The following is a 12,967-nucleotide window of genomic DNA, read 5'->3' on the forward strand; positions in this document are numbered from 1 at the left end:
AACGATGACTTTCCTGTGGGAATAACAGGAAATAAATTTAATGTTTGCGAAACAAAAGAGAGGTAGTTACGTTGTCCACATTGAATTTACTGCAGTCCAGTACTTGCCCATTTGCACTTTGAAGTTTTAAGATAATTGCATGTACAGTCTCGGTGATCATTTTAAGAATTTATAATCGTGGTGATTTTTTTCTTAAGGTGATCATAGTGGTGATTGTGTAAATTAAAAAATAAAACGTAGCTTTTTTCAAAAAAAAAAATATTTCTATGTAAAGCTCGAACAAATTGATACGCTATTTGTTATTTTCGTCTATTTTGGTTCAATTATTGAAATAATATTGAGAAATATTGACATGACACCTAAAAATATTGACGAACCATCGATCATAAAAAAAATGACAAAAACTCATATGAAACCGTCTCAATTGTCATTTTTTGAGACGGGTCTCTTATATGAGTTATCCATTAAAAAATATTATATTTTATGTCAAAAGTATTACTTATTATTATAAAGGAAAAACTGCAAATTCGGTCCTTTATATTTGTCACTTTGCGATTTCGATCCTCTATGTTTTCATATTTCATTTTTAGTACTGCATGTTTCGATTTTTGGCGATTTTAGTTCTTTTTATTCGAAAATGCTTATGTGGCACTATACACGTCAGCTTCACATCAGCACTGCATTGGTGCCACATCAGCGGCACATCAGAAAAAGTACTAAAATTTCCAAAAAAATAAAGATAGCGGACTAAAATTGAAATCAAAAAATATAAATGACCAAAATCGCAAAAAGACAAACATACTAAAAAAACAATTTTCTTTTATTATAAATATGGGTAGGATTGACTCGTTTCATTTGTGAAACCGTCTCACAAGATTGTTATTCTACAAAAATAATGAAAAATTAATACTAATTTTTTTCTTTTCACACCAAACGGCACGCACCGTATAAATCGTCTATAAAATTGTAATTTGTATGCCTGTACGTATATCACTTAGCCTAGCTAATTCATGCCTGGCCAAAAAATGGCTTCAATCCCAAACTGCATCGATCACCTAAAAACACAGCCCGCCTGGATCATCTTCCTCTCGTCTCTAGCTCTCTTCTCCGTCTTCAACAAGTGCATGCTGATCCTCCAATGGGTTTTCCGAGCCTTCATCAGATCACCAAAAGACCTGAAAACCTACGGCTCCTGGGCTCTGGTCACCGGCTCCACCGACGGAATCGGCTTGGCTTTTGCTTTCAAACTCGCGGAGAAGGGCCTGAACTTGTTGCTCGTCAGCAGGAATCCCCACAGGTTGGAACGTATTTCCGGCGAAATCCAGGCCAAGTACCCCGAGATCCAGGTCAAGATTCTGGACCTGGAATTCTCTTCAGATTCAGCCGTCTCCAGGCAAGGGCAGAGTTACACATATATATATATATTAAGAGTAATTTTCAGCTGTCCAACCATTCCTGTCCAACTTGTCCCCTACCACTAAAACCCGCTACCGGATTTTAATTGTTTTTTTAAAAAAAAATTCGTATCACTAAAACCCACTATCGGGTTTTAGTTATCGGGGATGAGTTGGACATCATTGGTGGTTGAGCAACTGAAAATTTATATATATATTAATTTTGAATAATTTTTTTTATTAATTTGATATTAGTTATCGGATAGTCCGATTTAAAATATTAAAGTTAATTGGAGGATTCAAAATTCTAATCTTGATAGATTGACGGTTCTGACTCCACCATTGTCTCCAGGGTGGATGGAGCGCTGACAGAGATGATACAGGGCCTGGATATCGGGGTTTTGATCAACAATGTGGGGATTACCTATCCAGGAGCGATGTATTTTCACGAGGTGGGGGAGAATATTTGGATGAATTTGGTGAAGGTGAATGTTTTGGGCACAACCCATGTGACGAAAGCTGTGATACGAGGAATGATCCGCCGGGGGAGAGGCGCCATTGTTAATATTGGGTCAGGTGCCGCCATTGTTGTACCTTCGCATCCTCTTTATGCAATCTATGCTGCCTCCAAAGCGTAAGACACATCTATCTTTCTCCCTTTACTCAGCTAGCTAGCTTTTTCAAATTTCTTTCGTTTTTTTCGTAAACAATTTTCGCCTCCTAACTTATATAATTACAATCATGTCACGAAAACCCGAAAAACAATACGTAGAGAATGTTATGGTATCATTTGAATTGATTTAACTCATGTCATAAATAATATATAAATAAATAATATAACGTAAAAAATAAATAAATAAAAAATGATAGTTAATTTAGTATTTGATTTGATTGATGACAAAAACTTTTATTAAACGGTGTCAAGGTCAATTTTTTTTAGACTAATCTTATATGGGTTGTTTTATTAAAAAAATATTACATTTTAAAACCCGGTTTTATGAAAATTTAGGCGTAAACGTGCTTCTTTTTTTTTTTTTTTTTGAACAAATGGCTTAAATAAAATATGTTTTTTTTTACATGCATGTAAGGTTTTATACCTTATTCTAAAAAAAAATTCACCATGGTGATATTCAATTTTTTTTCCCTGTAAAACAAGTGTTGATGAAATTTCAAATTATATAAATTTTGGACTAACAGTGATCGTGAAAAATGGTGATGCGCGTTTCGTAAAGAGCACATTTTACAAATCGGATAATGTATAAAATTTAAAGACACATTTTACGCGTTGGTTAAACTTAATTAATAGGACAAATTTAAAATTTTAATTTAATTTTGAAATTTATTTAAAAATTCGTGTTGTGTGAAATTATATAAATACATAGTCCATAATATAATAACGTGCATGACATTTAATTAAGTGTGAAACTATTATAACAATCGGTTATTTATTTATTCATTTACTAATTAATTATTGCAATTTTCCATATATATATTTAAAAATAACTTCAATCTTTTTCTTGAATAATCAATTCTATTTATCGGGTTTTGAAAAGATGTGGTAGATTTACCAAAAAGAGAGCCATTTTTCTTAAAAAAGTGCCTACGAAATTTATTTGAAAAAAAAATTTCTTGTGTGAGAATGGGATATTGTTGAATAATTATAATTAATAATACCCATGATGATGTTTCGATGTTTCGTCCCACCTCAAGTACAAATTTGGTAATCTCGCATTAAATATGAATAACTCAGTTAGGTGAAAGACATTTTATGCATGCAATCTGGCTCCATATGTTATATTACAATCATGACAAGTTAGTGTGTCTTCAATATTTTTAGGTAATGTTTGTAATCTTTAAAAATTAGTGATTATGCTCTTCACAAATTTATGAAATTTTTTTTCATAATTACTTATTTTTAGACGTTGTAAACACTACATTACAATACCACTGGTTTTTATATAAGATGATAACATTAATAATATATATATATATATTATATAGTGATCGTGGCATAGATTGTATCATCACTAATAAAATTTTGGATTTTTTATTTTGTCATTGGTTACTTTGATTATTATTAATTAAGTAATAAATAATTGTATTAAGGAATGATTGTCAAATTTTTATTTTTTTTTAGAAATGATTAAAATTATAGATGATGGTGAATTGACGAAAATAATAAAAGAATAGCATTTTATAAATACATGGTTTTAGTATCAAATTCTTTTTACTAGATAATTTTGGAGATTGAAATTCATAATATAACATCTTTTTTGGATTTCAATTAAATTGAGTATAGAAGTTAACTATTGGATCAATATTTTACATAGATTAATCTATGTAAACTTCATGGCTGGGAAATACTATTGGAGAATCAATATTTCTCGGCGGAGTATGAATCATGAATGTAGAAGTTAACTATTGAGAGAGAGACGAATGATCCCTGATGTGGAGCTCCGATCCACTGCACGAACTGTAGGGCTTTTGTGTGGAGCGTTGGGAGGTTGTACCTTGATGTTTGTACCATTTGGGGAGGATGTGAAATTACTCAACCAGCCTTGGGGTTTGTGGTTTTTGATTCAGACAAGACACCGAGGACCAAGGGAATAGAAGGATCTAGTAGGGTACGTAATCGGAGGATACTAGAAGGTTTTCTAAAATAATAATGATAATCATTTTTTGAAGTGGTATTCATGTGGCATCGACTTCATACTAATAATATACCATATATGTAATATGATATTAGAATTTTTGATTAAAAATGATTAAAACTAATGTTAGTAACACATCTTCTAATAATATTAATGCTTAAGATGGATTTATTTTAAATAAATAGAACTCATTCCGAAAACTAATCTCTCTATATATATCCAGATCAAATGTCCCAATCCGTATATAATCCATATGAATTCAAATATTAATGAAAAAATCCATGTATAGATATGTCTAAATACCAATTTACTCGTGTGACGTCTCCATGTAATAATAATTTTTTTTTTTTTTTGAAATCATGTTATAATAGTTTGGAACCCATAAACATGCATGGATGATAAAATAAATATAAAGCAGTAAAAAACCAAAAAGGAAAAAAAATCTTAAATAATGATAAATGACAGAAGCAAAGAAATGAATAATATTGAAGAAAGAGTATTTGCATCAAAAGTGTGCATGAATGATGTCTAGTATCATTGACTCCCACGTTATATATACATCAAGTTACAAAAAATATAGTAAGCAAATTCTAAGGCATAGAAGCTGTGATCCTCTTTCTACGGGATTATGATTACAATGATCTAGGAGGATGAATATAGAAAGAGAATATACAGCTAATATAATACAAAATGTTTCCTATTATTCTAATTTCTACCTCAAGTTGGAGAGTGAATATTATAAAGTCCCAACTTGTTCTGCAAATTGACAAACTGATCTTTCCCCAACGCCTTAGTATATAATAAGATTAGTGGAATGCTCTGAGGGTTGAGCCATGTTGCTCCCTCCTTCATGTCTATGTCACTCATGCACATCCCTCGATTTAACCTCTGCATGAGCTAATGAGTATGGAATGAGGTCTCCTTCGGGGTCAACCCTTTTTAAAAAATAAGATTAGTGGAAGTTAAGTTTTTTTTTTCGCACTTTTTTACAATCGAGGCTTTTCCATCATTTTAAATAAATTTTTAATTGAATAATTGAAGTAGGACTAAAAATATAAATTTAACGTCGTCTGAGACTCTGAGTTGATTCTTAATCACTATACATTGCTCAAGTTCAAGTAAGTGTGTACTGTTTTTATTAGGTACATTCCATTAACGTACATTGATAATAACAGCACTAAATTATTCTTGCTGGCTAGTTTTGAAATTTTTTTCCCGCAACATTTTGGTTTAAATTTAAATTTGGTTCGATTAAATAAAAAATAAAGTGTGTTAATTTATAGATGAATGTTGCCACAAATGATGTTCAAATAAGTATCCAAAATGGGTACTCACCACAATATATTTATATAAACATCTCATGAAATGCATTAAATGACGTTTTTTATGATATGACCACGGTATGTGTTTATATAAACATGGATCTTGTGGAATGCATTAAATGTTTTCATGATGTTGACGTAGGTAATATTTGAGAGAGTTTCTTAAAAACACTTACCAGATTTTTCGTTAATAAAAGTTTGAAATTTTGTTAACGAAAAGCTGAGAAGAGCTTTCTAAAAACTCTCTCAAATACTACAATAAACATCTTGCAATGCTCATACATATATAACCTAATTATTGGGATTTGAAGCATCTTTCTTTTATTTCTAAGACGGAATTTGAAACATTTAACAACATGGTACGTAATAGATTTGAAGTGGCATGCAGGTACGTAGATCAGTTGTCCAGAAGCTTATACTTGGAATACAAGCATTGTGGAATTGACATTCAGTGCCAGGTACAATTAACTCATAAACTACTGCACGCCTTAAATTTCCTCATTTTTTTTTTCAAAAAAAAAAAATCAAGATCACTTTTAAAGACAATTTTTTTCTTCCTCGTCCAAACTATATAGAGAATATGCTAAAAATAACAAGAATAAACAAATATATATATATATATATATATAGAGTCTTTTTATGATGCCCAACACTATATGCTCACTTCATGCCCACCATGTACAAGTCAACTCATCTATTGTGCATGGTGGGCATGAAGTGGGCATATAGTGTTGGGCATCATAAAAGAACTCTATATATATATATATATATATGTTTTTCATATATACTCTTCTTCGTCGTTATTAATTAAATGCATAGATAAACGAAATTAATTTCATGTGTAATAAAAAAGAAACAATTCGACTTATATATATAAATCAGGTTCCATTATATGTGTCAACCAAAATGGCATCAAGAGTTGCATTTGTGGAAAATCCATCGGTATTTATACCAACTGCACAGCAATATGTGGAAGCAGCGATCAGGTACATAGGGTACGAATCCAGGTGCACCCCTTATTGGGCGCATTACATCCAATGGTGTTTTGCCTCCGTCGTGCCGGATTCTCTTCTCGACACTTGGCGTCTTTCGATTGGGAGACGAAGACGGCGTGTTACTTGACAATATTAATACTTGATCAGGCTTTTAACTTGATTCATTTTGATATGTACGTAATCATGATCCTTCCTTATCATCGTATACAATGGTTAAATCGATTTAGTTTTAGGTGGTGTTTTATAGAGTTTTTAGGAAGCACTCATCGGTTTTTTTTTTAACAAAATTTTGAGAATTTTGAAAATTTTGTTAAAAAAAATTAAAATTGATAAGTGTTTTTTAAAAACTCCCCTAAACAAAACCTTGTGTGCATGATACTCGATTTTCTATGGTTCAGTATAATATAATAAGAATCAAGATGTACGTAACATGATAATTCTTATAAAAAAAATTATAAAAAATATTATGTGCACACACTCAATATCAGAGACGAATCCATGAATTAGAAATAGGGTGGGCTTGAGCTAAATTTAATAAATTATATATTATTATAAAAAAACATAATATATTTTATTTATAATATATTTTGAAACTCATTTGAAAATTTCATGAATTTAGAGTAATACAACAATAAATAAGACTCAAAATTTTCATTTTTTCCAATCACAACAATTTATTTTAATGCAAAAACAAATAATTTCATTATTTAAGTAATATATTTTTCTCTCAAATCATAAAAAAATATCATTTTTATTACATTCATATCACACAACGTAACTATTATAATTTTAAAAACTAATCTTAAACAAAAAATATATTTCATTTGTATCTGTATTTAAGACTTGAGAAGCCAAAATCATAAGCTGAATTTTATACAAAAATTATAAACAATAATCATACAAGATTTAAAATTTACTACACTATTAATTATTTTTGAAATTATATATATAAATATATATATATATATACATATATAACCCAAAAAAATTGGGCTGTGCTATAGCCTAGCACAACCCATACATGAATTCGTCCATGCTCACTATATTTATTATTAAATATATATATCTATATATCTAATATCTATATACTATATATTAAGCAAAAACACCTTAACTAATCTATTGGTATGTCCAACCTCAAATTGCGAGAAAAAAAAAACCTTCATAAAATTGTCAAATTTTAAAAAAAATCCATATCAAATTAAAATCAAACATTTTAAAAATAAATGTTATATAATATATACACAACACATAATATTTATGTATTATGTTACACATGCAATGTGTGCGTGTTATCGCTAGTTATCTATTATATGTAAGAGATCTTTAGTTTGGTCTCGTAGTATGCTCACAAAAATATAATATAAATTGAAAAAAAAAAAAAAAAACACACACACACACACACTCATATAAATCGCTTCTCTCTACCACTATCTCAGTTTTTTCCCACAATTACATGTTTTCTATATCTATTATGGTTTCTCTTTTTATTTTTTTATTTTTTATTTCACTATTTTCTTCCATTTTTTTGTATTTAATATAATATATAGATAGATAATAATTTTATTTTATTTGACAATTTTAATTGAGAAATAATTAAAGAAACAGATCGTATCACACACAATGCGTGCAAAATGAAGCTAATAATATAAAGTTTAAGACATTTATACTAATTGATTTGCTTTGTTAATATGATGTCAACATCAAATTACATATCTTGCATATAAAAATTCTCATCTTTTATATTATTAAAGGACAAAGAAGTCGAAGCCAACATTATACTATCTTCCATCTGATAAAATCTATTATCTCATATTTAAAAATTATTGGAATCGTTTATCAACTTATTTCAATTCTATATATTTTTTATTCATTATCTTCCTCAAAATTTTAAATTTACGTATTTTTATTTATTATGTTATGTATACATCGTGTGTCCACTATAACAAATATAAAAAATTTAAACAAATATAATAATGCGGGGTTTGAAACCCCACCTTATGGAGAAGTTGGGGTCTTAGACCCCTACTCTTCATTGTGCCTTTCAAGGAGTCGGGCTCTTAGACTCCGACTCTTTGACCATAACATTATTATCTGGGGTTTTTTTTAAAATTTAATTTAAAATAAAAAATCAATTGAAAAAATAAGGTGTGTGTACAAATATATCATAAATATTTTATTTCAGTGTTCGCCATCCATGATGGAGGACGTGCTTCATGGGAAGCGTCCGCTGTTTCTGATGGATGACACTTCCTCCATGACATTTTTTATTATTATTATTACACTTTCTTTTCTTTTTTTTGGTTTTTAGTTAATCATATAATTAATTCAATTTTTTTAAAAAATTATAATTTATTTATTATTAATGTGTAATTTTGGTTCTCAAAATTTTTTAGATTTTAATTATAAAGTTCGAATTTGGTGCCCATTTAAAAAAATTATTAAGGGAATGAAAATAATAAAATAAACTGATTAAATGAATTTTTTTGTGATCATCATATTTATAAAAATATTGGGTAACCTAAATAAAAATATTTTATTTTTTTATTATATATTTTTTACTATAAATTTTATTTTTTAATTACAAATTTGATTATATGAGTTGTTGGTTTATTTTAATTTGTTTGAATTTATGAAGGTCTTTTTAAAACAAAAAAAGAAAGGAGGCCAAAGCCTCTTATTTTAATTCATTGAATAAGAAAACATTACATGGACTAGAAATTTCCAAATAATGAAAACATGGTGTGCACCTATACGTGCTCAAATTACAACACTAAGATGAATTATTTCGAAAAATAAGAAAACATTACATAGCCAAAGCCTCTTTCAATTATATAAACATACCTAGATGAATTAATTTGAAAAATTTTATGTTTGAAAATATTTTAAACACAGAATAAAAAATCTCGTTTATATATAATTAAAATTTGAAAGTTTGATTCTAAAAATCTAAAGTATGCTTAATAAAAATAAATAAATAATTTTTAAAAAAAATAAAATTTTACAAAATAAATATTAATGCTGAAAATCTATATTAAATATACACGTTTTTTTTCAAACATAAAATATTTTTTGAATTAATTCATCTAGTTATATTTATATAATTGAAAGACCTTCATAAATCCAAACAAATTAAAATAAATCAACAATTGATATAACAACATTTGTAATTAAAAAATAAAATTTAAATTAAAAAAATAAAAATAAAAATAAAAAAAAATATTTTTATTAGGTTACCCAATATTTTTATAAATATGATGATCACAAAAAAGTTCATTTAATCAATTTATTTTATTATTTTCATCCCCTTAATAATTTTTTTAAATGCGCACCAAATTCGAAATTTATAATTAAAATCTAAAAATTTTGAGAACCAAAATTACACATTAATAATAATTAAATTATAATTTTATTAAAAAAATTATTAATTATATGATTAATTAGAAAACAAAAAAAAATTATAATAATAATAAAAAATGCCACGTAGGAAGCGTCCTTAATTCATTAGGGAATGCGCTTCCCATGTGGCATGTCATCAGGGACATCAGACGCTGGAATAAATTTAATAAATTCAATATGATTTTAAATTATTTCATTTATGATTTAAATATAAATTTTTTTTAACTATAAATACCCATATTTTTTTTCCATATTTATAAAATTTATATTTCTTATTTTTAAAAATGATAGAAAAATGATTAAATGTTTAGAATAATTATATGCTTATAAAATTATAACAAAATTAAACAAATTTACATGTTTAAATCGAAGTCTGAAATCGACACCTCGAAAAGAACGAGGAGTCGGGGTCTGAGACCCCGACTTCTTCATAAGGTGGGGTTTCAAACCCCACGTTATTATATTTCTTTAATTTTTTTGTATTTGTTATAGTTATTTAAAAAAAATTATTATTTATAATATTTATTTAAAAAACCCCATATATAAACCCTTTAAAATAACCACTTTCGTCTATTAATAGACAAAAATGCCCCTTTTATATGTTAATAAAATTATTATTTCCTAATTACAACTATCATCTTTCAACTTATTTTTTCATTTTAAAAATATAAAAATGCTAATTTATTTTTTGATATAACATAAATTATTTATGTGAACTTGAATTTTCGCGTGCGTGGATTATTGGTATGTATTAATGTAGTGACCCACACCATGATCACCTACTAATAAAAAACTTAGGCGTGCAATTAAACAATTTTTTAATCATAATCAAAGTAAATGCGAAAACTTAAATAACTTAATATCGGTAAGGTAAAACTTGGTGGCCGACTCCGTAATTCTTCCTTGGTTATCACCCAATCTCCAGATCTATATGAGAACTACCTGCAACTGTCCCGTCGAATGGGCTGTCCAGACAACAGAAATACCTGAACGTGAGCACTAAATTAAAGCTCAATACGCTAGTATGGGTAAATATATATATATATATATATATATATATATATATATATATATATATATATGATGCATTCAATAAACGAGTATCATATATGGGTAACGAATCGAAGAATTCACTCAGACTGGCATCTAGGATATGAGTTGTAGCCGTTGGAACTCAAACCGCTGAACCCAACCACTCATTTCTAACAAAACGTGGATCAAATGGCCTAGATCACTAGAGTCCGATAGACCCGTCAGTCATAATGATCACTTTCAGTGTCAAAAATTTTTAACAAGGGCTGAGCACCCTATAACACTAGCTTATCCTGAAGGAGATCCAAGCTCAATATGAAATGCAAATGCAACATAATAACTCAAAATGATAACATGGATCATGTCAAATAATATTCAACACATAAGCATGCAACCCACTAACTATTTCAGTCAGTACTTACGTATATTACTAAGGCAATTCCTAGAAGCACTCATCTAGGTTCCAAGCCTACCATGCAACACTACAAGGCAGAGTAACCATGCATCATCTAACATACTCTAAAAGCCTTAATTAAACTATAACATACTCCCTATTTCATATAGGATCTAGAGCTATATTTCGTCCGTCGTTAGCCTGTTGATGTCGAATACCCCAGAGCTTGGGCACAATCCTGCTACGACATCTGGACACCTCGCCATAGCTCCGCTGCTTGGCTACTATTACGGACACTGTTCGTTATACAAAAATATACTAACACTTACTCCAACTATTTATAAAAGAGTCCCAAATCCCTTAAAATTGAGTCATCGTGGGAGAGGGGAGGATTTGGAGTGAAAAATCAAATGAGCCTCTTGTCTCCTATTTATAGACAACGTTCGGATCGTTCGATCCCCAGTTTGGACGGTTCGATCCTGCATGGGAGCCACATTGCATGCATGCGAGTTCGGACATTCCGATCCTTCTTCGGATCGTCCAATTGGGCTCAGTAACGTCAGCCATGATGTCATCCATCTGACCGGATTTGGACATCTGTCCACTTGAGTTCGCACCGTCTGATCTCCTGATTGGAGCGTACGATCTCCCTCAGCTTCAGAAGTGAGATCGTAGCTTCCGACTCTTGCAGTTCGGGCCTTCTGATTGTGGGTTAGGACCATCCAAACTCACCCGAGAAGAATTTCCAATTTTCTTAATTTAATTCTAATTAAGCTCTTAATCAATTTTTTAATCAAGTTTAGCCAAATAATTTTATAAAATAGAACTGGGCTACTACAATTAAGCACCAAGGTGTTAGGGTATAAAAATTGGTGTCATGGTATATATGTATCACTATCGGGATGTGGGTGGAAAGTTGTTTTTTTCTTAATTGACGAAGAACTTTCATCAACTATATTTTTGGTGTGTAATAGCTATAAAACCTCAAATATGTGCAACAACCTGCAAACAACACACCAGATAAACCTGCATAATACTAGAGTGCGTTTACTTGGTGTGATGGGATAACTAAGAGATTGATAAATTGGTTGATATGGAATGAATAATTTAATAATATTTGTACAGATATGTGTTTGGTGTGAATGATTATTAGGGATGTTCAAACTTCGGATAAAACCGAAAAAATCAGAAATATAAATCGAAAAATACCAAACTCTAAACCGAACCGAAAACCAAAATTTGAAATTCAGATATAAATGTTAAAATCTAAATTTATTTGGTTCGGTTTCGGATTATATATCTCAAAATCGAACCGACCGAAAAAACCTAAATTTTATTAAATTAATATTTATATATATATATATATACTTGTTTATATTATATATTTTATGTGATGATACCTAGTGGATAAATATTCATTTTAAATAATTTTTAGTTGATTGTTGTTTATTTAAGTCATTTAGACTTTAAATTTAAATATTTTACAAAAAAAAAATCATTTAAAAGATAACACATCATATTTAAAAATATATTTATAATATTAATTAAAATAATTATATCAAAAACGAAATAATCGAACTGATTTAATAAAAAACCGAACCGAATCGAAGGAAAACAATTCGAATATCAGATTATATATTTCTAAAACCGAAAACCAAAAAAACCAAAATAAAAAACCGAAAACCGGATCGAATCGAACTACCGATGAACACCCCTAATGATTATTAACATGTGTTAATGTGTATGATGTTTGTTTTATGTGATAAAATGAAGGGACATT

The 12,967-nt window shown here is 29.0% G+C and overlaps 1 protein-coding gene across 1 annotated transcript; it reads left to right on the forward strand.

The window, feature by feature from the left end:
• The first annotated feature begins 867 nt into the window (after window positions 1-867).
• Window positions 868-6,594, forward strand: LOC140871613 (very-long-chain 3-oxoacyl-CoA reductase-like protein At1g24470). The gene is made up of 4 exons (XM_073274205.1): window positions 868-1,393; window positions 1,747-2,028; window positions 5,756-5,825; window positions 6,250-6,594. Exons 1-4 carry the CDS (start codon window positions 1,011-1,013, stop codon window positions 6,487-6,489), a joined length of 975 nt encoding a protein of 324 aa, XP_073130306.1. The 5' UTR covers window positions 868-1,010; the 3' UTR covers window positions 6,490-6,594.
• Window positions 6,595-12,967: the final 6,373 nt, after the last annotated feature.

This window comes from Henckelia pumila, unplaced genomic scaffold, assembly GCF_033568475.1.
Source record: "Henckelia pumila isolate YLH828 unplaced genomic scaffold, ASM3356847v2 CTG_461:::fragment_3, whole genome shotgun sequence".
Classification (NCBI taxonomy): domain Eukaryota; kingdom Viridiplantae; phylum Streptophyta; class Magnoliopsida; order Lamiales; family Gesneriaceae; genus Henckelia; species Henckelia pumila.

Excerpts from the sequence above, each read along its gene's own strand:
- LOC140871613 (XM_073274205.1), top strand. The coding sequence starts at position 1,011 with ATGCCTGGCCAAAAAATGGCTTCAATCCCAAACTGCATCGATCACCTA. Across the intron at positions 2,029-5,755 it reads ATCTATGCTGCCTCCAAAGC|GTACGTAGATCAGTTGTCCA; the intron begins GTAAGACACATC and ends AGTGGCATGCAG. Across the intron at positions 5,826-6,249 it reads GAATTGACATTCAGTGCCAG|GTTCCATTATATGTGTCAAC; the intron begins GTACAATTAACT and ends TATATAAATCAG.